This window comes from Tursiops truncatus, chromosome 20 (assembly GCF_011762595.2).
Source record: "Tursiops truncatus isolate mTurTru1 chromosome 20, mTurTru1.mat.Y, whole genome shotgun sequence".
NCBI classification, from domain to species: Eukaryota; Metazoa; Chordata; class Mammalia; order Artiodactyla; family Delphinidae; genus Tursiops; species Tursiops truncatus.
In genome coordinates, this window is record NC_047053.1 from 28,325,956 (window position 1) to 28,349,832 (window position 23,877).

The 23,877-nt window shown below is 53.1% G+C and overlaps 1 protein-coding gene across 3 annotated transcripts in view; it reads right to left on the minus strand.

The window, feature by feature from the left end:
• Positions 1 to 569: 569 nt before the first annotated feature.
• Positions 570 to 23,877, minus strand: part of RNF43 (ring finger protein 43) — a 61,278-nt gene continuing 37,970 nt past the window's right edge. The window contains exons 3-11 of one of the 3 annotated variants that reach the window (XM_073797758.1): positions 16,189 to 16,311; positions 14,581 to 14,664; positions 9,705 to 9,779; positions 9,465 to 9,596; positions 8,773 to 8,877; positions 7,224 to 7,385; positions 6,616 to 6,718; positions 4,243 to 5,598; positions 570 to 2,027 (exon numbers count right to left, since the gene is read on the minus strand). In XM_073797758.1, the coding sequence (XP_073653859.1) occupies positions 1,981 to 2,027; positions 4,243 to 5,598; positions 6,616 to 6,718; positions 7,224 to 7,385; positions 8,773 to 8,877; positions 9,465 to 9,596; positions 9,705 to 9,779; positions 14,581 to 14,664; positions 16,189 to 16,311 (2,187 nt within the window). In that variant the 3' untranslated portion in view covers positions 570 to 1,980. Of the gene's footprint in view, positions 2,028 to 4,242; positions 5,599 to 6,615; positions 6,719 to 7,223; positions 7,386 to 8,772; positions 8,878 to 9,464; positions 9,597 to 9,704; positions 9,780 to 10,814; positions 13,230 to 14,580; positions 14,665 to 16,188; positions 16,312 to 23,877 lie in introns of those variants that run through there. The other 2 variants (XM_033846472.2, XM_033846474.2) reach the window with 2 other exon arrangements.

Consider the following 23,877-nt stretch of genomic DNA (forward strand, 5'->3'; position numbering starts at 1 on the left):
GTTTCAGGCCCTGCTGCTCTATCTTCCCAACCAGGCCTCCTAAATTGAAACTGAGCTTCTTCAAGACCGGTCTGCTGCTGGTGCCCGTCCCATGTCGTGCTCAGATGGGCTCTGTGACTGGGGTTAGGATGTTCTCTATCACTGCATACATTCTACCTTGGAACACAGTTCACTCGTCTCACGGGAGCTCTCCAACAACTCCGTGAAGTGGGCCCATTTCATGGGTGGGAAAAGGCACCAGGGTATTTGAGTATACTCAAATATATCTGAGTATTTGCCCAGGGTCACAAAGAAAGTCACTGAAGCATTATAGAGTGTGAAGTAAACAGTACAATAATAGTACAGATGACACACTGAACCACAGTGAGAATCCAGCCGTGCTTTCTCTTCCCCTGATCTCACTAAACCACGCTTTTAGGGGCTTACAAGCCAAGCCCACCACTCTACTCTGTCCTTTCATAAACCAGAGCCTAGCCTCTGCTATCAGGAGTAATTTATCTTTGCCCACGTAGAAGACAAAGTTGTTACCCTGAGTGACAGTCATGACAGAAGAAAACGACGAGACCAGATGGAATTTATGGATAAATATATTAGCAAATAAATACATTTCTCAACATAGTGCCTGATTCAAGCGTCTTTCTGTCTGTTCAGATATAAATACCCACGTGGGTGCCTAGGTGCTAGTTCCCCACTGACTTAGAGGGAAGAAGATTCCCAGGTGGGGTCCTGTGCCCACTTTGCTCCCACATTCACATTCCAAACGGGATAATGCCTGAGGGGCCAGCAATGGTCCAAATTCCCCGGGGTGCATGTCACCCTGAGGAGGCCCCTCAGCCCTTGCCCACTCGATACCAGCTGCCCAGGCCAGGCTTCCTGCTGCAACTCCACTCCTTCCTGTGTGTCTCTGGCCTGCATGGCTTATACTGGGAAGCCGGGCCTCTGGGCCGTCTAATCCCAAGGGCCCCATATTACCTCTCCTTTGTTCTCCCGTTCCCTATCCCTGGTCTGAGAGAAAACGCCCAGAGAAAACTTCCTTGTCCAGCTGTAATTTTGCCTTTCCTACCTTCATTCCTTCCTTCCTCTTCCTAAATAAAGTACAGCAGAAATCCTCTTCTTTCCGCCTACTTTGGGACTTTGAGATAGGAGGTCCCCAAGGAAGAGCTATTCCCTTCCCACTACCCTCACCCCTACCCCCAGAGGAACTGAGGCTGCTGGAGTGACAAGGGAGTTTGACGATCAGAGGCTTCGACCCAGTTTCTTCAAGGTGCTGTACCACATCAGGGACAGAACTGCACACCCTGGCTCCCCTCTGACTTAATATAGTGGATGTGACAAGTGCGGACAAGGAGGGACAAACATCCTCCCTTGTGCACCAGGGGAGGCCCTGCCTGGTGAAGCTGCAAAGCCCCACTTTTCAGGGCTCAGGGCTCACCTATGCTCCTGATCTTTTTGCAAAGAAGGAAAATGATAAGAACCAGGGTTGCCGCTGACGCAGCAGCCTTACCAAGGAGGAGCCAAAGCTGGTGTGCAGGACTCTCCCAAGGAAGGAGGTGAGAAGGGTCATGCGTTCAGCTGGACCCGTTTGCTGGTATGAACATGAGGCTTGGAATGAGGGAGACCTGCTGGGGCTGGGGAAGGAGCACCACCTTTATAACACCTATCTACCTATACCTAGCTTCCTGCTCTCAGAAAGTCCCAGCCTGCAGGGGAGCCAACCCACACAAGTGGTAGCTGGTTGCCTGGCTGGACACAGACTTGCTGCACTGCAGATGCTTCTGCAGACAAGGTCTGGAGCTGGGACCGGGAGACAACACCTCCTGCTGCCCACCATCACACTCCTCTGCCAGTGGTTCCAGGAAGGATGGCAAAGAAGAGGGGTGTTTTCTGAGGTCCTTTCTTTTCTCAGGAGCAGGACTCTGTGCCAGGTAGGGCCCTGAGTCATCTGGCGAGCACTCTTGGTTGGAGCTCGGCCTGAACATCTCACACGGCCTGTTCACACAGCTCCTCGAGCTCCTCCTCTTCTGAGCCTGCATTTAGAGAGAGAGGAGGAAAGAGGTCACTGAGGGTCAGGCCAATCTTCTGCTTGTTCCACCGGCAAGAGAGTATGGCTGGGAGGGAACTACAGAGAGGCAGGAGCAGGGAATGGGTCCAGAAGGGTGATCAGATTGAAAGCTGAGAGCGGCCCCCATTGGGACACAGGGGAGAGAAAAATGAATCTAGAGAAAGAGATACATAGATAGCAACCAGTGTGTTACCCATACTTACTATTCATTCATTCGCCCAGTAAATATTTATTATACACTTGTGGATCTGGCCTGCTACCATGTGCCAAACAGAAGACCAAGAAGACTAAGCAGGGACCTGACAACCTTGTAGGAGAAAAGGTGTGCACGTAAGTGGCAATTATGCCAATGGGGGCAGGACTGGGGTCGTAAGAGATGAATCACGAAAGGAGAAAGGTCATGTCCAAGTGGAGCATCAAGAAGGGCTTCCTGAAAGTGGGGATAAATGCACTGGTCCTGCAGGAATAGGGAAGAATTAGATTTATGGGAACAGGAAGGCAGCAGAATATTCTGGGCTGCAGAAACTGCAGGAAGTGTTTACCTAGTTTGGCTAAAGCCTGGAGCAGGGGAAGGGAAGGGGAAGAGCGGAAAATAAGGTTGGGAAGGAAGATGGGGGCTAGCTGGTACTAGGGCCTTGAAGGCCAAACCAGGTTGGATTTTTCTTTACTCTGAATAAAACAGAACATCTGAAGATTTCTAGAGAGTTTGTTTGAGGAGGATGACCCCGGCAGCAGAATGGAGGGTAGGCGAGCAGGATCACAGTGTTGCGTGGCACTACAGGACACGACACTGATGTGCAGGGCTCGGCCTTCATGGCCCTGTGAGAGGGAAGGGAGGAGCCAGGGGGCTCCTGCCCCGACCTTTAGGCTGCACCTAAGACGTGGACAGGTGCCAGCAGTACTGGAGGAGAATATGGTAAAGCTAGCGGAGACATGGTTAACAGAACCTGGCGTAGATTAGATCTGAAGAGCAGGGGAAAGGGAGGCGCTGAAACCAGTTACGAGTTTGAGAGAGAGAGGGGAGGTAGTGGTCTGGCACTGGCAGCACTGAAAGTATACACATGACAGGATTCAAAAGGCACCATCAGACAAAACACATGGCCAAATCTGCATTACGTGGCCCTGTGGAAGCAATTGTTTTCTGTACTATAACAGCTTGCATGCCTATCTCTCCACAGACCTGGGTCTCCTGGTTGACAAGTTCCACGTCCTCAGAGCCTGGAACCTAGCACATAGCAAGCACACAACGCAGAAAGAAAAATGGAAGGAAGAAATGAATGGACGGATGATAGCAGCTCTCAGGTCCTGCCTGTAGGATTCCTAGACCCTGAAGTCTTATATTTCAGGACCTTTGAGGGCAGAGGGGTCCTCCTAGTGATGGCTGTAGGCAAAGAGCTGTGTCATCCACACAATGGGAAAAGATGGGGGAGAGTAGGGGTTGGGGGATCCGGAAGAGGAAGAGGAGGATTTGAGCAAATAAATACCCAGCTAAAGTCAAGGATTTACATTATCACCATTGGCTGCAATACAGTAATAGGGACGCACTGAGTCCCCAAGAAAATGAAGTCAGTCTTATTAACAAAGATGCATAGAAGGGAAAGCCCTAGTAGTTCTTTTCCCCGGGGGAAAGGAGAAAACCACAGGGCTGCTAGGAACCACCTGTGATCGCTCTCCTTTTTTTTTTTTTTTTGCATCATTCACATAGCTCTTCTCATATAACCCAGAATTATGGTTATCTGTAGTTATTTCTCCTGTAAGATCTCATATGGCCTGGGATTACGGTTTTCAGTAACTATTTGTCCACGCTCTCCTCAAGAGCAAGGAACAGTTCTTGGCCTTCTTTGTATTTACAGCTAATACTGAACTATAGGCTCAGCTGTACCAATTTTTAAAATACTGAAACACTCACGATTGAGCTGCTGCCCCAAGCCGCCCCAAGTACTTTCTGCTGTCTCAGCCACACTGGTACCTCACCGGAGACCTCCCGAGGATCTGGCAACTAAAGGATTAACACCTGGCAGAGCCAGCATCCTACGCTATGTCAGTTGTCCACTATTTTGAATGTCACCCCTGTTGGACCCTTCTCAGCTTCCATCAACCCTCTGGATGACTTGACCCGTTCTACCATACCCAACTCTAGTCTCCTGTCCCCGCCAGACCCATTTCCCCTGAAAACTCACCAGGCTGGGCTGGCAGCACCTGGCAGTGTGGGTAAGGGCATGGCCTACCCTCTGGGGCGCCAGAACTCCATTCGGAAGGCCCCTCCCCAGATGGGTGTGGTCCTAGGGGCTGGCGTGTAGTCAGACACAACCACACCGGCTGTGAACTTGGGTAAGTAGGGCCTGGGGTTTCTGGTAGCAGCCTCCTGTCCAGGCCCGGAGGTCCGAAGATCAATGGGTGGGCCTCTGGGGACCAAGGATATGCCAGGCTGGGGCCATAATGGGGAAGAATCTGGCACACTCGGTGTGCGGCCAAGTCCTGGGGTCGAGAGGCTGGGGAGGGCTCTGAGGGACTCCCCCGCCGTTTCCTCTGTGTGTGTCGCACAGGGAGGCTGGATTTCTGCAAGTGGAAGAGGCTGCTGGGACCAGGGCTGGGGCTGGCGGAGTCCGCTGGCCCGGGGGCTGGCTCGGTGAGGGCCCTGGGCCGTTGCGGGCTGGGGAGCTGTCCTGACGGGGCTGCTGGGCTGGGGCTGGCTGCCTGCGGATCGGGTGAAGGCAGCTCTGGCTGGAGTTGTGTCCGAGGAATGGCAGGCCTGGACGGCGGGACTCCAGTTTCTGGGCCAGACTTCCTGCCGTGCCACTGGAAACGCTTTTTGTAGTGGCGGTGCCGGTGGCGGTGGTAGTGGACATGGCTGGAAACCTGGGTTTCCCCTGTGGGCACCACCGAGTCCAAAGAACGGGGCCGAGAGGTCATGCTAGGCTGAGCCTCCTCCCGCCGGCGCTCCCCTTCGGGGCTGCAGTACACCAGGGGGTCAAAGTCACTGCTCAGGGAGCTGCGGAAGGTAGAACTGCTGCCGTGGATGCCCTGCAGGCTGATGTCCGTGCAGTTGACCACTGAGTCACTCGAAGAGCCGTGACAGGGCCCTGAACTGGAGTCACTGGCTGGCCCGTCTGCCAGGTAGCCACTGCGTTCTGTGCAGTAGCTTTCTCCAGACCCGCTGCTGTCGTGAGGCCTGGCCCGGCGTGGGGGCATGGGGCAGGTGGCAGGGTGCTGCAAAGTGCACCGCAGGTGGCTCAGCCCCCAGCCCTGCGCAGAGGGGCTCTGGGCCACTGCCAGGCGCTGTGGTTCGCCTGGAACCCGGGGATGTGCGCCTCTGGGGAGGCGGTGGTGCCGAGGGCCCACGCCTGGCTCCTGGGATGGTAGGAAGGGACCAGGCCGTGTGGGCCGAGCCGCTGCGCTCCGGGAAGGGCCCGACAGGTAGGCAGCAGGCAGGTGGTAGTGGGCATGGCCGGGATGCTGGCGAATGAGGTGGAGTCTTCGGCCTGGTTCTTGGTAAGATCTAGACGGTCCCAGGGACTGAGAAAGGGAATCTCCCTCTGGAAGAGAGAACCAAGAGCACAAGTGTTTGACTCCCCAAACGGAAGGAGGGTACATTCAGAAAAGCGTGGCTGTAACGTACTTATTGAGCCTGCATTGCCCGCAAGCTCCGTCAGAGTTTGGACGACCAAGGACACTCCTAACCTGCCTGTGCCCGGGGATGCCCTTGCTCCCTCCAGCCAGTTGTCTCCTTGGGAGTTCCACTGTGCATGGCAAGCCCTGCTCCTCCCATCAGCCCTTTGGGGACTTGCACCCAGGGCCACTGCTAGCCCACACTGCACCTTTGGGTGAATTAGAAAAAGGCTCTCTTTCCTCAAGATACTTCACTTTCATCTTTTAGAAGATTGTCATAATATCCTGGTTTTGTTCGAACAGGATACTTTATTGCCAGAAAAGTAGAATAATAAATATACAAATCTTGGCATTCCCAGGTGGCACAGTGGTTAAGAATCCGCCTGACAATGCGGGGGACACGGGTTCGAGCCCTGGTCTGGGAAGATCCCACATACCGGGGAGCAACTAAGCCCGTGCACCACAACTACTGAGCCTGTGCTCTAGAGCCCGGGAGCCAGAACTACTGAGCCCATGTGCCACAACTACTGAAGCCCGTGCACCTAGAGCCTGTGCTCCGCAACAAGGGAAGCCACCACAATGAGAAGCCCACGCACCGCAACGAGAAGCCCACGCACCGCAATGAAGAGTAGCTCCCACTCACCACAACTACAGAAAAGCCCGCGCACAGCAACGAAGACCCAACGCAGCCAAAAATAAATAAACAAACAAACAAATCAGTCAGATTTAAAATCAACAAAGTTGTCATGAAAATACATCATAAAGATGACTGCAATGGAATGGCTGCCCCCTCAGATGAGGCCCCTTCGAGCAGTGCACAGCTTAAAGAACAACTGAGGCAGTCCTGCCTTCTCCTCAGCTTCAAGGCAAAACACTTGCCCAGAGGGAAGCCCCTTCTAGACCCATCTGCCTGCGCACAGGGGAGTCCTCGGCCCACCTCCTACCTACGATGTTGAACATGCAGAGGGGGCAAGTGCGATGCTGGTGCAGCCAGGGGTCCACACAGGTACGATGGAACTCATGGAGGCAGGAAATGACCCGTAGCTCCTGGAGAAAACAAGGGGTCTGAACCAGAGTTGTCTGTAGCTACAGCCGTGGCCAGGAAGCAGGGCATTCCCGACTCCCTCTGGCCTCTCCTGACTGCCGCCATCTGCTTTCAAAGACCTCACGGTAGGACAGAAATGGTATGGGCTTTGATATCAAGTAGACCTGGTTTTTGCCACTTAGCTGCACGACCTTGGGCAAGTTTCTTAACAGACAGTTTTCTGCTGTAAAATGAGGCTAAAAGACTAACCTACCCCCACCCCTCACTGTCACAAGGCTAAAACGAGAGGATGCCTGTAGAGCATCCACTGCAGAGCCCGCCACGTGTACACACTCAACCAGCAGTAGTTCTCTTTCCCTGGAAAGCCAGGAAAATAACCAAACCTCAGGGCTGTCTGTGCACATAGATGCAGCTCGAGCACTCACACCAGCCTTAAGCGCTTCCTCCCCCAAGCTCCAGCCTCCCTCCCCAGCCTGGTCATGGAGGTGAACCACGGCCCTGCCTTACCTGGCCCTCCGAGAACTCCTCCAGGCAGATGGCGCACACAGGGGCTGAACTGCAGCTGCTACCTGAGTCTGGCCACTCGGCCCGGGCCCTCCTGCAGCCGGGCTGGTACCTCCTGGTGGCCAGCTGGCTGATGGCCCAGGCTGTTCGCTGCTGAAGGAGATCCTGGGAAGAGGGGTGGGGCCAGAATGGGGCAGGGGCTCCTCTTCCCTCAGCCCTGGACTCCAGCTTGTACTCGGTTCCCGGCCACCCAGTCAGATCCCGTGACTGCTTGACCACTCCGAGGCGTTTGTATCCTCGGAGTTCCTACGTGGCTCTGCCCAGCAGGCTAAGCCCCCCCATCCCATTCCCCACTCCTACTATTGATTTTCCTTCCCCCGATGACCCGTGAGAGCAACTTTTTATCCAACTGCCTGCTTGACGTCTCAACTTGGATATCTAACAGGCACGTCCAACTTGACAGGCCCCACGCTGAACTCCTAATCCCATGAACCGCCCAACCACACACCTGTCCTCCCGCAGTCTTCCCCACCTCAGTAAAGGGAATTCCGTTCTTTTCATTGCTCAGGCCAAAAATCTTGTTGCCATTCTTGACCATTCTCTTGCACTCCGTGATCAGTCCATTAGAAACCTGTCAGCTTTGCCTTCAAAGTGTATGGAGGGTCTAACTAATGCTCACCACTTTCACTGCTGCCTCCCTACTCCAAGCTACCTCTGCTGTCCCCTGGAGTCCTGTAATAGCCTCGGAGCTGGTTTCTCACCACAGATCAGGTGAGGTCAGATCATGGCTCTCCTTCCGCTCAAAACCCTCCCGTGAGTGAAAAAAACATCCTGACAACGGCCTTAACAGTCCAGTACCACTGGGCCCCATGAACTCTCTGTCCCCACCAGCTGCTCTGCCCTCTCACTCACTGGATTCCAGCCACAGGACCGTCTTGCTGTTCCTCAGACATAACGGGCACACTTCTGCCTCAAGGCCTTGGCATTTCCTGTTTTCTCGCCTCAATCACTTTCTCCCCAGGTATCTGCACAGATCACCCCCTCACCTGTTGAGGGTCTTACCTGTAATGTCATCCTCTCAATGAGGCCTTCCCTGGCCTTGCTTTTAAAAATTAACCCTGTCCCCTTTCCATTCCCTCCCCTTTTCTATTTTATTTTTCTCCCTGGCACACACCACCGTCTAAATTATTGCGTATTTTACTTATTTATTTACTTACATTTTACTTATTTATTTACTCATTCATTTTACCTAGAATGAAAGTTCCCCGAGGGGAGGAATCTTTTGTCTTTTTGTTCACTGCACTATCCCCAACGCCTGGAACAGTGTCTGGCACAGAACAGGTGCTCACTCTATTTGGTGAATGAATGAACAAATGAGGACTCTTGTGGAGAGAGGCTGCTGGAAATCAACAAAGTCATTTGCCGGGGGATTTAGGTGTAAACTGTTTCACAGGCGTAAGGGCACCTTCTTTCCTCACTTTGTCCTTCCTGCTCCCCACCTTCCCCCACACGTGCACTCGCCCACCTCCACCAGGGAGCCCACCCGCCTCACCGGTCTGCTGTGACGGGGGCGGCACCGGATGCGCAGCACCGAGGCCAGGATGACCACAAAGATGGTGCCCACCACCGTCAGGAGGATCCACACGTCATAATCTGGCTGGGGGAGCGAGCAGAGATGGAAAGGGTCACGCTTCTGGAAGGAGCCCAGGAGACACACAGAGAACTGGAGGGCCCCTTGAGTCTTCCAGCAGAGGGGATGAGGTTGCAGGTGGGCTTAGGTGGTCCCTCTCTGCCCACGGGCACTCCTCCAAATGTCTGCTGTGAGAGGTACTATCTCGAGACCCATGTGCTTGGGAAAAAGGGGACAGGGACCCCTCTACAAGGTGGAAGCTACCCAGTGAGCAGCTGGCTGAGCTTCCCAGTCGATGGAGAAATACCAGCCAGGATTCAGGGGGCCTGGGGACGAGGGTTTCATTCTGGCTCTGCTACTCTGTGCCATGAAACCACGATGCTGAAAAACAACTTTAGAGCTCAGCTGACCCAATCTGTTCATTCTGCAGATGAAGCTCAGAGAGGGGAAGAAACTTGCCTAGAGGTGCACAGCTGGTGGACAGAGTTGCGCTAGAGGGTTTCCAAGGTCTCTTTAGCTCCAGGAGTCTAAGGGCTTTTGGTGAGAGTCACCGCAGGAAAAAGTGCGGGTGACAGCAGGTGCTGGGGCCGGGGCTGGAGACCTGGCGTGCTTACCGATGTCGTGGACTTCTTCAGCTCAATCCTCACGTGGGCCTTTCGGTTCTTATACACAAACTCCATCAGCTTCTCGGCATCATTACCCCAGATCAACACCACTGGCCACGTCAGCCCCAGGGGCTGCTGCAGCTGCAGGAGGGAAAGTGCCCACAAGGGTGGCTGTGTCCTGACTTCTTCCCCGGCACATTTCTCTTCCTTCGTCCAGCCCCCTCCTCAAACACCCCACGTCCCGGGTACCTGTTCAGCAGCAGCTCGATCCTCCGTGATGTCAAAGAGGACGGCGCTGGCTCCCCGCTCCCCCGCCATCCGGGCCTGCAGAGACACACAGCAGAGGTCCCGCAGGGGTCAGACACGCAGCCCATCCACGCCCCGGCCTCGCCCCGTCACGTGCCTTCCTAGGATTCTGCACACACCACACCCCTGTACACTCCCACATATAACACATGCAAGGGGTCGGTGGGGTTAGGATCCCCTGCCCCGCCCCAAGCTCACCCAGGTCCACTGCCTTCCAGGACAACATTCAGTCCTTCCTTTCGTAATGGAACAAACCCCTAACAGGGTTTAGTAGGTGCCAGGGGCTGGACTAGGCTCTAGGCCTAAGGACAAATAAGACACAGCCCCTGCCGTCAGGGTGCCTCCAGTCCTCCTTCACGAAGAAGTGTGAGAACCGAGAGCAGGGAGCGACCAGCACCCCCCAGGGCCTGGGGGTGTGTGGTGACCAGTCCCCAGTACAGAGAGGTGGACAGCTCCTTCAGAACAGAACTGGGCTTTCCAGGGTCCAGCCCTGCCTGACAAGAGGAGCCTGCAGAGCATCCCGTCCCCCACCTCAGGCCAAGTTCCTGGATCCTGGGACACTGCTCTCACCCAAGGCGTCTCTGACAGCCCCAGGCTCAGCCCGTCTCACGGCTCTCTCTCCCTGCCACACTCTAGTCTGCAACTCTTTCTCTGGCTCCTATTCAAGGACCTACTGGAGTCCCTGTCTGGTGCTTTATCCCTTCACCCCCTCCCTGAGGGTGGCAGTAGAGACTCGGGTTGGGAGGGACCCGAGGGGCTGTTCCCACAAGGACACAATTGTGCGCACGTGCACGTGCACATGCACAGGCGTGCTCGCCAAGGCTCTGAGAGGATCTAGCCAACCAGGCAAAGCAGAGGGCAGAGCCACAAAGAGAACACAAAGCAGGAATCTGGGGGCTCTGGGTGTGGGGTAAGACCAGGGAGATAAGAGCTGAGGGGGCGGTGGAGGCACGAGGGCAAAGGACCGACAGACAGACCCTGCTCCGGCCTCACTGTCGCCTCTCTCCCAGGTGCCAGCGCTCTCCAGCGCTCCTCCCTAGGGCAAAGGCTCACCTTGCGAAGGCATCAGGCTGGGACCTCAGGCCCCTGGGGCCTGCTGATCCTTTCGGGCCTTCCTGCAGGCACTGAAGGAGTTAACCCTTCCGCAAGTAGTGCAGTCAGGAAGAGGAGCCGGGGCTGGGGCTTACACTCCAGCGCTTTGATCTCTGCTTCCCTTCCCGGTGAGAGCCTGTTGGGGCAGGTCTCCTGCCAGGCAGGCCAGGGGAGCGGCTAGGCTCCCGCCCCCTGATCCCTGCTCCCCAGGCGGCCGCAGAGGCCAGAGGGCCCCTCAGAACAGGCAGCCTGCAGGCAGGAGAGCCCCGGGAGGGTGGTGGAGACGCTCAAGTGGGGCCTCTTCGGCCAGGAGGGTACCTTCCCTCTTCCCTCCCTCCTTCCCTGAGGAGCTGGGCTAGGCCCTCTCTCTACCAGCACCCAGGCCCAGCCCAGGCCCAGGCTCGCCAGGCTAATTGACTGGAAATTCACAGGACCGGAGAATGGAACTGCTGAAGAAATGGAGAGGTCACAGCCTCCATCCTCCTCTAGCCTGCTTGTTCCCAGGACGTCTCCCCCGCTCAGGCGACCCCAGGCAAAAAGAAGCTGTCCAGTCTTCAGAGCCCTCCAAACCAGGGCATGGGAGCAGCCCTAGGGGAAAAGGAGAAGGACTCCTTCTGCTAATCTCATAGTCCATGACATAACCAAGGGGTGGGGAGGTCACCCGAGTAGTCACAGAACTGAGACTCCTGGATCCTCAGTGCTACTAGGGCCTCGTGTTTCTCATCCCCAGAATGAGACCCTGAACCCAGCCCAGCCTGGAAGAGCAGGAGGGAAGGGCAGAGACTTCCTTCTCTGAAGATGTTCTTACTTCCCTACCCCTCTCCTTTTGAAGGGTTGGGGTAGGAACGGTGGAAAGTAATTACCCTGACGTTCAAACACCCCAGCCGGTTACAGCCCATAATTACAAAGTTGTAAAAGTGATCAAAGAGAGAGGGTTGGCCAACAGGGGGAAACAAACAGGCCTTTCAGACAGTGGGTGCCTGTGTTCAGAGTTCTAGGACTCAAAAAGCAAGATTTGGGGCCAGATGGCAGCCCACTCAGGGGCTACCCATGCTGCCCTGCAGTCTGCCCGCACCCAAGCAAGAGGGAGGGAGGGAGAGAGAGAGAGAAGCACTTCTTCCAGACCAGACCCTGGAAGACAGAGAGGACGGGCAGGCCCTCCAGGCAGGAAGAGTGGGCTTTAGAAAGACAACCCAGAGACCTCTTTGGGAGCTGCAAAGATTCAGCCAGCCCTCTAAGAGCAGCGCGCAGGCTGCCCATGGCCTTTAGCAGTGGAAGCCAATACGTTCCAGGACTTCTGCACTTCCCTGCACCTTAGATTTTCCTCTCCAGACACAGTGACAGTCACTGTGTATCTCCTCCTCATCAAAGACTGACTGAGCACCCACTGTGCTCAGGGCACCAAGCCAGGGAAGGCCAAGCCCTCCAGAACAACTCATAATCTAGCTGTGGAGACAAAGCATATACGTACGATTATAATGCTGATGACAACATCCTAGAGTACAAATGAATGAAACAGACCAGTCGTTTCCAAACCCTTCTTTTCACTGCTGAAAGCCCTTCCCTCCATTGTGCCCCCCACAATACACACACGCGCACACACACGCGCGCACACACACACACACACACACACACACAGACTGACACAAATCGTCAATACAAAACATATAAAAGCGAGCTGAGGTTGAGGGTGGGATTAGGGGTAAGAAGGACCCTTGGCTTCCCCCCAACCCCAGCCCCTGCCAAGGCACCTCCATGAAACCTGGTGTGAAAAGCACGGCCAGAGACCCTGGCAGCACGCCAGGAGGGAAGCCAAGCTCCCAGTAGCCCAGCTGGGCTGAGCCAGTTAGGAAAGGTTCAATACAAGAGGTGGGATTCACCTAGGCTTGAAAGCAAGGGGAGGAGGAAGTAGAGGGGATATAACCGTTATTGAGACCCACTCTGCCCAGACTGTTTAGGTTTGAGTACTAAATCTGCCATCGACCATTAGCTGTGAGACTTTGGGCAAGTCACTTAACTGCTCTGTGCCACAGTTTTCCTTTCTGTAAACTAGGGCTAATAACAGGACCTACTTCACAGGGTTGTTCTGAGGACTATATAAGTTACTCCACGTAAAGCCTTATAATATGCGCCTGGCACAGAGTAAGTATTCCTTAAGTATTTATTTACTTATTTGTATCTGTCATTAGGCCACTCATAAGTATTAGTTATCATCATATCAGCTATCGCCATGTGCTTTGCGTACATGATTTCATTTACTCCTCACAACAATTCCATAAGACAGGCATCAGCTCCACTTTTGAATTGAGGAAAAAACAGAGGCTCAGAGAGGCTGAACAACTTGCCCAGGGTCACACAGCTGATAAGCAGTGGAGGCAGAATTCCCACCCAGGACCTCAGCCTTCCAAGTACCTGGTTAGCAGGGAGTGTTCTCTGTGGTAAGAAAGGCAGGGCTTGCACCCAACTTTTTTGCCTCCAGAGCCAGCTCCTTCCACCAGGCAAAAGGCCACTGCTCCAGCCCATGCATGAGGGGCTCAGGGCCTGGGGAATCACAAGGATGGCTGTGGAGTTGCTAATAAAGAAACAGAAACCAATCTGGGTGACTGGGTAGGGGGAGGAAGGTGGTATGCTGACAAGAATGAGAGTCCAGAAGAACTACAGTGAGGGTCAGAGATCAAAAGAGGGAACCATGACAGAAAAAGGCCAACCTTGCTAACTATGAAAGCATAGGATGACGATGCCAATGACAAGGACAGCAGTGACAGCTGCAGTCATTTATTGAGTGATTGCTGTGCGCTTGGCCTCTGTACTGTCTCCTCAACTCCTCATAACTACTATAAGATATGAGCCCTGTTATTGTTCCCCTTTTACAGATGGGGAAACAGAGGCTCAGAGAGCTGAGCTAAAATGTCCAGGTCACACTGAGGGGCCGTGGAGAAGCCAAGCTCCAGACCTGCGGCTGTCTGGCTCAAGAGCCCCAGTTCCGGGGGTGGGGACACCACCACTGACACTAATTGATTGGCCAGAGCAGAGCTGACTGAGGTCAGTGGTTTTTGAATTTCCTCACCAAAGACCCACCTTTCCCCTATGCCTCCCACAAGCCCTATATTTAAATATGTTTTACCAAACTAACTGCATTTATTATGCACAATTCATTTTCCTATGAGATAACTTGTATTAACACATTGAACTGACAGAATTCAACCGAAAGCAAAAAAAATGAAGAGTTCAGTTAAGCCTGTGGGAAGTCTCAAATATTGGAAGTAGCCCAAAGATCCACATTACTACCTTCACAGACCTCCTCTGGGCCAGGGGATCCCAGGTAGGAGCTACTTGGTCAGGTCACAGGATGAGAGAGCCGAGGGATGCCTTGGACCTGACCCGCGAGAGAGATTGGGGCCAGAGCAGTTCGGCAGAGTGACGCGGGGAGAAGACGGGCGAGGGGAAGCAGGGTGAGTGTGGTGCAGGGGGCGGGGGTGGGCACGGGAAGCTCAGGCAGTGACCTCAGAAAGAAAAAAGGTCACAGGGCAGCAGCCAAGGGGCTTCCTCTGAACTCCTGACGGGTTTTTGACTTTGTGTTTCATTTAGCTCAGGGACTGTTTGGGCGCTTGACGTACACTCTTTTCATCCTCACCATGATCACTGGGGTAGGAAATAAAAGTCCCATTTTATGGTAGAGGAAACAAAGGCCCAACAAGGTTAATCAAGTACCTCAAAGAGCACTGACCATGTTCCTTGTCACCCAGTGTCTGTTCACATGGTTCATTTCTCCTACAGGAGAGTGGTCCTCTAGGGGCGAGAAGAAAACCTCCTGTGTGGACACATCCCGGCGGGTTGCCGAGTGCCCACACGCATGTGAAATCATACGCTGCTTCAGAGGGACAGCAGAGCTCTCGGAACTCGTCCTCCTCCATCTGTCTGTCTCCCTCCCCTCTCTCTAACTCATACTTACCTACCTAACACTGGGCACTCATCTACCAAATGAATAAATGAATGACATTTGCCCATATTTTGTCAAGCCATGGAAATGAAATGGTCAGAGGTAGGGTAGCTTCAGCCTAACAAAATGCTGCTGCCAGTAGGACGCTTACCGTCCTGCGGAGACACCACACCCTCCAGCTGCTCAGGTGTGTCCTGGACCCCATCTCCCACCTCCCCAGGGTCCCTTCTGCATCAGCACCAGGCTGGGAGAATATCTTCCCCTATCCGTGGGCACCACATTCCGAGTCCTGCCCGAGTCCCTGCCCCCTGGGGGATCACGTAAGAACCCAGGCTGTTTCCTTGAGACTCATGGCCCAGGAAACAGCTCTCGGGAGGATCACAAATGCCCTGGGCCAGAGTTCAAGGAGCAGGCGCATAGGGCGGGACTGTCACCCTCCTCTTTCACCACCCCTGGGAGCAGGACCCCCACCCCAAGTCTGCCTGACCGTGCCACCCACAATCTAACCACACTCTGGCTTGGGTCACCATGGGACTCTTTTCACGTATGTTCAGTTTTTCCAGCCAGAATGGGAGGTAACAGAGCGCAGAGGTTAAAAGCTCAGGTTTGAGAAGTGGACAAGGCTCGGTTCAAATCTCAGCTCTGCCCCTTCCTATCTCTGTCAGCCTGGCAAGTTACTTAAGCTTTCTGATCCTCATTTGTCTTATAGGTCAAATAGAGAATAACAATGTCTAGTTTTCCTGATTGTTGTGAAAAGTAAATGAGAATTGATATATAAGAAGTATCTATCCCATGTCCCACCTGGCACATGGTAAGCACAAAGAAAATAGTAACTAATGTTAAAGCAGGGGTCACGAATGCAAACGTTTACAGGCTCTATGAGGTAGCAGGCCAGTGGGGAGCATGGCAAACCAGAAAGCCCTTGACAGTGGGAAGGTGGCAGCTGCGGCCGGCTCCAGACAAAGGTGCCCTGAGGAAGTGTGGGGCTGCCAGTCTGCGATCTCGGAGGCAGAGTGTTTTAATGGCCTCTGTTTCCACTCTTCTTGCATGGTGCTCAGTGAATATTTCTGAGAGATGGAAAAGCCCTCCAGCTGACCCCCTCTTTGCTCTGATGCTAGGCAGGGGAAGGGGTGTAGGAATGTCCAGGTGATGGGGGAAGAGCTAGGATGGGGCACGTGCTCTAGATGACAGCCAAAACGTTCTGCTGGCACATGGCCGGTGGGGAGAGGACAGTGGCCTGAATTTCCACGTCTCTCAGACCAGTCATGGGTTATAAAAACCTGAACTGAGCACACCACTCTCAGGAAACAAGCAGACAAAGAGCACAGGACCTCTCGTGGTCCAGAGCTGGGCGCGCAGGGGCTCAGGGTGTGCGGGGGTCAAGTGCGAGTCTACCTTGCTGGCCAGTGACAGGCAGGGGCGGGGGGCCCGCTGGGGGCTCTCCAGCTTGACAATGCTGATGAATCCAGGCTCCAGATTGTCGTCGTCGCTGGCGTTGCACAGGTACAGGGGGTGGGACTGCAGAGAGAGAGGGAGAGACAGGTTAGGGGGCTCTAGGGAGCAGAAGCCACAGCTGGGAGAGCCACGCACGTCCCCACTGGTCTCACAGGTACCTGGCGGGTCTCCTGCTGCCACGAAAGAGGGGGCCTTCTTATCAGATGGCCTCATGGTAAGCCAGGAGCCACCAGCTGTCATTTCAGGGGTGCCAGGGCCAAGGACACATGGAGGTGGGGGCAGATGGGAGCAAGGGGTGTATAAATGAAGAGCCTGCTGCAGAGCCGTTCCAACAAGCCTCAAGCCCTGCTTTTCCAAACTGGTCAGCTGCAAAGGGCTCTTCCCCTGGCCCCAGCCTCTCTCACCTCCTAATTCTGCTCCAGCAACCCCAGGCTGCGAGCCTATATCAGTGGCTTCAGAGTCCTGCTTCCCTCCTCGCTCCCCCAGGGCGCTGCTGGGTGCTGCTGGGGCCTCCTGTCTCCTCGGCAGCTGTTGCCATGGAGATTCCCATCTCTCCTGCGGCTTGGGTCTTCTCACTTGGTGCCATCTTGCTCCTCTCAACAGCCCCCTTTGCTTATCCTGGGATTAAGCAGGGTGCTGATAGGGAGGAGAACTATTTGGGGATGAGGCTTGGCTAAGCTATTGTGCTATTAAGCCTTGAATAGCACAATTCCATCAGCCGAGAAGCTGATGGAGTTTGTGTATAAGAACCGAAAGGCCCACGTGAGGATTGAGCTGAAGAAGTCCACGACATCGGTAAGCACGCCAGGTCTCCAGCCCCGGCCCCAGCACCTGCTGTCACCCGCACTTTTTCCTGCGGTGACTCTCACCAAAAGCCCTTAGACTCCTGGAGCTAAAGAGACCTTGGAAACCCTCTAGCGCAACTCTGTCCACCAGCTGTGCACCTCTAGGCAAGTTTCTTCCCCTCTCTGAGCTTCATCTGCAGAATGAACAGATTGGGTCAGCTGAGCTCTAAAGTTGTTTTTCAGCATCGTGGTTTCATGGCACAGAGTAGCAGAGCCAGAATGAAACCCTCGTCCCCAGGCCCCCTGAATCCTGGCTGGTATTTCTCCATCGACTGGGAAGCTCAGCCAGCTGCTCACTGGGTAGCTTCCACCTTGTAGAGGGGTCCCTGTCCCCTTTTTCCCAAGCACATGGGTCTCGAGATAGTACCTCTCACAGCAGACATTTGGAGGAGTGCCCGTGGGCAGAGAGGGACCACCTAAGCCCACCTGCAACCTCATCCCCTCTGCTGGAAGACTCAAGGGGCCCAAAGATAGAAATCTTTGGGCAGGGGGTGATGAGATGGGAGGCGTGTCCATTCTTGCTCCCAGAAATTAAGGACTATTAGTCTGGTGGTGATCAAGGTTTCGTGTGGGAGAAAGGTTATATATCCCCCTAACCCCCAGAAATGGGCTAGGGCATGAGGTTGGGGGCTCTAGGGAAGCTGTAGCCCCCATCTCAACAAGCTCCATTAGTCTGTCCGTCTGCCCATTCATTTCTTCATTCTACCAACACTGAAGGCCCTCTTGGTGCCAGGCACTGTTCAATGCAACGAGGAGTCAACAATGAATAAGACAGGCTCCTTGCCTTTAAAGCTCAGAAGACAAGCGTGCAAACACTGTGTATTGTGATGTTACAATGCAGGTTCATTCAAGGGCCTGGGGGAGGGCCTGAGGAGGGGGACCAACAATCCCATGCAGGAGGGCAGAGTGACCTCAGTGCTTCCTTGGGGACTAAATAGGTATGTGTTCACCCAGTGGACCCACAACCGGGGGGAGGGTACGCTCCTGGCAGAGCAAGCGGCCTGCGCTGAGGGTTGGGGGGGGCAGTTAGGTCCGGCATGAAAGGTCGGCAAGAGCAGGGACCACAGATCTGTGTTTGAGAAGGATCTCCCTGGTGACTGCAGAGGACAGGCTGGTGTGGTGAGATGTCAGGAGTCAGCTGCTCCAGCAGAACAAAAGATGTGAGACCTCCCTTCAGCACAGCCACTGCTGTGCGTGCTCCCACACCCTACCCATGGTCCAGCTTTCTCAAGATAACTCCAAGATGCCTCTCGCTAACCAGAGGGTCAGTGGAGATGGGGAAAGTCACTTTGGAGAAGAGTAGTCTTTAGAGAAGGATTTTCAAATACTTCACCACCACGCTGCCCCCAGGCCTTTGCGGGGGAACCAACGTGTACCGTACTGTAGTGCCACATGGTAGGATGCTGAGATAGAGGGGAAAAAACGTGGTGCAGTCACCAGACTTCCGTGGTCCTGAGCTAACTACTATGGAAGAAGGAAGAGGAGGAAATGAACCATTAGTAAATGCCTTTGGCATGCCAGAGCCTGTAGATGTTATCTCATTATGAGGTAGGTGTGCTCATCCCCACTTAAAGAAGAGGAAGAAGCTTGAGGCTCAGAGAAATTAAGGTCACACAAGATTAGAACCCAGCTCTGACTCCACCCTCTGGAGTTATGCAACTCCAAATGAAACACATAGCAAACCCACCACTGTCCATGCTAATGCTGCTGATGATGATGAGAGTGTACATTTATTGAGTAAATATGGTGGCCAGTGAGTGTTCCAAGCGCTTTTGTGTATTACCTCTTTTTATCCTCATAACAACCCTATAATTGTCTCCATTTTAAAAAAGGGGAGGGCTTCCCTGGTGGCGCACTGGTTGAGAGTCCGCCTGCCGATGCAGGGGACACAGGTTTGTGCCCCGGTCTGGGAGGATCCCACGTGCCGTGGAGCGGCTGGGCCCGTGAGCCATGGCCGCTGAGCCTGCGCGTCCGGAGCCTGTGCTCCGCAACGGGAGAGGCCACAACAGTGAGAGGCCCGCATACCCCCCCTCCAAAAAAAAAAAGAGGAAACTGAGGCACTGAACAGTTAAGTAACATGCCCAGGATTACACAGCTGAGAGCAGAAGATCAGAGGAAATGGAAAGAAGTAGGATAAAATTAAAAAAATAAAAATTAAGAACAATCTCCATTTGACTTTGAAAACACGATACCTTCCCCCAATTCATAACCAAGAAAATTTGCCTTCCTAATTATACATTCCTAAAGCATACAGGCCCAAACACAAGTCCCCAAAATATTGGTGGTAACTTCCAGGAATGTCTTAGGCCCTCTTCTCTTTTCACTTTCCATGGTCCCCCGGGTGACCCCAGCCAATCCCACGGCTTTGGTTTCCACGTCGAGGTGGTTAATTACGTATGTGCAGCCCAGACCTCTCTTGAGTCCCAGACCCCAGGAGGGGCCTGGATGTTTCTGCCTGAAGAACCTTAAATGAGACACCTCAAACTCAGCATGTTCAAAATTGAACTAATCATTGTATCCCTCAAAACCGTTCCTCCAGTGTTCCCTGTTTGAGGGACCTGAACCACCATCCACCTATTACCCAAGTCAGATGTTATCTTCCTCCTCTCCTCTGATCTCCTCCCACTCCCCCGCCTCCCCCTGCCCCCAGGTCCCTATACTGAAGCCAGAGGGGTCTAAGATGCTAATTTGGGCGTGTCACTCCGAAGCACTGAAAAAGCTCCTCAGAGCTCTTAGAGTGAAGTCTGCACTTTTGTTTTGGTTTTTTTTGTTGTTTTTTGCGGTACGCGGGCCTCTCACTGTTGTGGCCTCTCCCGCTGCGGAGCACAGGCTCCGGACGCGCAAGCTCAGCGGCCATGGCTCACGGGCCCAGCCGCTCCGCAGCATGTGGGATCTTCCCAGACAGGGGCACGAACCCGTGTCACCTGCATCGGCAGGCAGACAACACCTTGTTTCACGTCCCCAAACACTCTGGTGCTTGCTGCTCTGTCAGGGTGGGTTGGAGGCCCTCATCTGGGCCACCCTTAGTACACTGTATTTCCCCAGTCCTATACTCACCCCAGCGTGTTTCAGTTGTCTGCGTACATCCCTCCCTCTCTCCCCCAGCTTTGACAGACCTCCACTGCCCCTCCAGTGCCTGCTACACAGGTTTTAAAATTAAATATTGAATGTCTACAACCAAATACCTATAAAGACAGCACAATGCACACCAAATCCTGACAACCGTGGCTTTGGGAGAGGAATTACAGAGGAAATGGTGAAGAGACTTTGGTGTTTTGCTTTGAGTACTTCGATCATAGGCTAATATGTGGAGATATTAACTTGAGTTTCATTTTGTGCTGTTGTGGAAGACTAAAAAAGAATGACAGCTATTTATACGTTGTTCCTGTCTTTTCCCTCCTCCCGTTCCAAGAAGAGAGGCTCGCCTTCTATTTCCTTGCCTCAGGGGCACTGGCCAAAAGCAAATGTTGGTAAAGACCTATCTTCCTGACTTTCCATGAAAGACTGAACTCATTGAGGAAATGTGAGTGTCCTGAAAGCAGAAAGGAGAGGCGGCTTGGGGGTGGGGGTGGGGAGCGGCGCAGGTGGTCAGAGTTCCTGGAATCTTGAGGGTGGGGGGGAGGAGCCTGGAGATGTGCCAAGTTGTCGGAAGCTACAGCCTGTGCCCCAGAAGGGGTGGACCCCAGGAGGCTGGACCCTAGCAAAGATGCTGTGCCTACCTGGATTGTGCTTGGACAATGGGCATATTTGTGGAGACCAGAGTGAACAAGTATCAGAGATGTCCCTTAGCTATTTCAGTTTGGCTGCTCTATGAGGGGAGTTCCCATGAAAACAAATTTCCATTGACCTAGCGGGATAGGACCTTGAAGTCAGGTTTAATTCAATTAAAAAAATAATAAAGTACCATGGTATTTCTTGTATAGTCATATTTGTGGCATGAAAATCATGCTCACTATACTTCTGTCTGGTTTCTTTTACAATGAGAGCTTCTCAAGTACATATTCTCAGATTAAAAGCAAAAGCCAAGAAAAGGCCATTGAACCCAGGGTGCTGTGCATTACCTAGCAAGGCAGTGTTAGTCTCCCTGGGGTGTAACACAGGGGCTGTCTTTGCCCCCTCCTCCAGGGAATTTTCAGCTGGGAAGAGGGCTCCTGAGAAGAAAACAGATCGAAATGCATCTGCCTCCTTGGGATGCAAGGTGCCCTAATAACAAAGATGCAAACGTGATTTCTTCATCGGCCACCCGTCCTCTCAGTGACACTAGGAGAGGGCCAAGAGAAATGGGCTTGCAGGATTCGGGGTGGGTGTGGCTGGGGAGCGTTCCTGGAAAGTTGGTGAGCTTAAGGATTGGTTATTTGCATATTCCTAAAAGGCCAGGAGATGCGACACCCCGTTCCAGATGCTGCTATGAGAAGCAGATTAAGAGGACTGGCTCACAGTGTCCAGGCCACTCTGGCTGAGAACTCCGCTTTGCACACACGTTAAACAGCTATGTAAAGATGTAGGTCTTTAGTGGTGTGTGTTATATTTCACGCTCTTGTGTCTGTTCTCTCTGTCTCTGTCCTCCTCCTTAAACTTATTGGTTCTGATTTTTCCCTTCCCTCCCCAAACAGACCTTACGTACATTTTCTGACTCCATCATTTACCTGTGTGACCTGGGGCAGGTTGTTACTTAGCTTTTCTGAGCCTCATGCTCCTCATCTTCAGAATGGGATAAAAAAAAAACGCCTCCTGATTATCACGAAGACCGGATTTAATGGCCATAAGTGCCTAGCCCAGAGCCCGACACTCAGTAGGGACCCGTTAAAATGGTAGTTGTTTTTATTATTGCATCTGCAATGGTAAAATCCCTCCTTATTCCTGGAAGGGACAAAGCCCTTTCTGACTACTTCTCCCTTGGCAGTCGTCACAGCGCCTCTGAATGCCAGTGTTCCACAAGGCACAGTCTGGGACAGCTCATTATCCACGGTCACTTCCCTCCTGGGCTCAGCCCTCCGAACCCCACTGAACAAGCTCTTCCAGTTCTCAGCCTGCCTCCTTCCCATGAAGGAGGCCATGTGATCTCATTACCTCCTCACAAAGGGCATTCCAGGGCTCAACTGAGCCCCGAACTTAACGCTGGCCTTATTTTATCCGTGGCATCTCCTCCTCTTGGGGTGTGTGCCTTTGCAAGCAATTCTTTACTGTCTCCTGTTTCCCAGCCCAGCTCTGCCGCAGTAATCTCTCACTTCTCTGATTCCACTCACAGACCTTCACCCAGGCCTTGGACAGGTAACTTTACTGCCTGCTACAATTTTGCTTTTGTAATCAGGAACATTGGCCAGGCATCAAAGGCACCTTCTGCCCATTTCCTCTTTTCAGATTTTATAATCATCCTGTCCTGTGCAACCTCCATTACCTGAACTTGGAACTACCTGACTTTTATCTCAGGCGGCAGGACACACCAGCTTCATAAAGTCAAGCTCCTGTAGCTGGGGGGTTGGGAAAAGCAGACAGGCCTGGAGTTGCTGCTTCTGGCTCCCAGTACCAGAACAGTCTCTGAGGTCCAGTTTGGTCATCTTGCCCTTTAGTTAACGAGGTCAACGCTCACATCTACAGGTTGATCCTAATGGCAATTGTTTAGGCTTTGGAAGCTTCTAGACCTCTTTCCCATCCATACGTTAGCCTGCATCTCTACCTCTTTGGGATGGCTGAGTTTCTTAATCAATTAAGTTGGGAGGCTGGGGAATTGTCAAGAGAAGTTTCCCTTTATCGATTTTGTTAAAATGCTTTTACAAGGAAAATGTATTCCTGCTTAACTGTGTAACTTTTTTAAGGTACAAAAGAAAATAATGTTGGTGGGGTGAGAGAAGCATAACCCTGATGGAAAGGGACTAGCAAGAGAGAGGATGGATGACAGAGGCCTCCAGTATTTCTAACCTGATCCAGAAAAGCTTCCTGGGGGCAGGGGCACTGGTGAGCAAGAGGGCTGTTAATAGAAGACCTGAAAGGACCCGCCAGCTTCCAACAGAAGGCAGGGCCACCGTCTGCATGGAGGAGCTGAGCCCACCAAGGGTCCCGTCAGGGGGCTTTGCATGTTGTAGGACCTTAGTATTTGGTGAAAGAATGAATAAGACTCAACTTGCATCCAATTGTCATACAATTTATAAAAGAGATGTGAATTGCTAACAGCTGAGCCTGGTCCAGACCTGTAAGGGACCTTTAAAACTTGCTTTACGCAGATGAGGAATGCGAGCCTCACCTTGCAGACGGCCCATGGTTACATACGGAGGCGCTCAAAGGAAGCTGAGTCCTCCTAAATTCAATCCCAGCTCCCTGACTACTCCACCACGCCACCTCCAGGTCTACGCGTCAGGAAGTATTCCGTGTGGTACAGCAAACACCAGCCGAGTACTACAATGCCTGAACAGAAGGCTTCAGGGGGGCCTACGTTCCTAGAATTTTCAAACTTGAATCAGTCTTAGCAACAAGACAGGAGCCAAGTCTGTCTGCTCCTTCTCCCTCTGGGCCTAGGCTCTCTCTGCCCAGCATCCTCAGCTTCCTTCCTCTCCCCTAGGGCTTATCTCATCTCTTCTAGCCACAGCAAGGCAGCCAGACCCAGACACTGCTCAGAGGTGCTTTCCCAGTGAAGAGTCCGTGTTTGTCTAGGATACGAAAGGTGTGTCCTAAAATTAGAGGTCACAGAAGCTCAGACCCAGATAATGGACATTCAGCTAGACTGCCATCTCCCTCACTGTCTCCCCCCCCCACATTAGAGCCTCCATTCTTCAAGTTAAAAATTCAC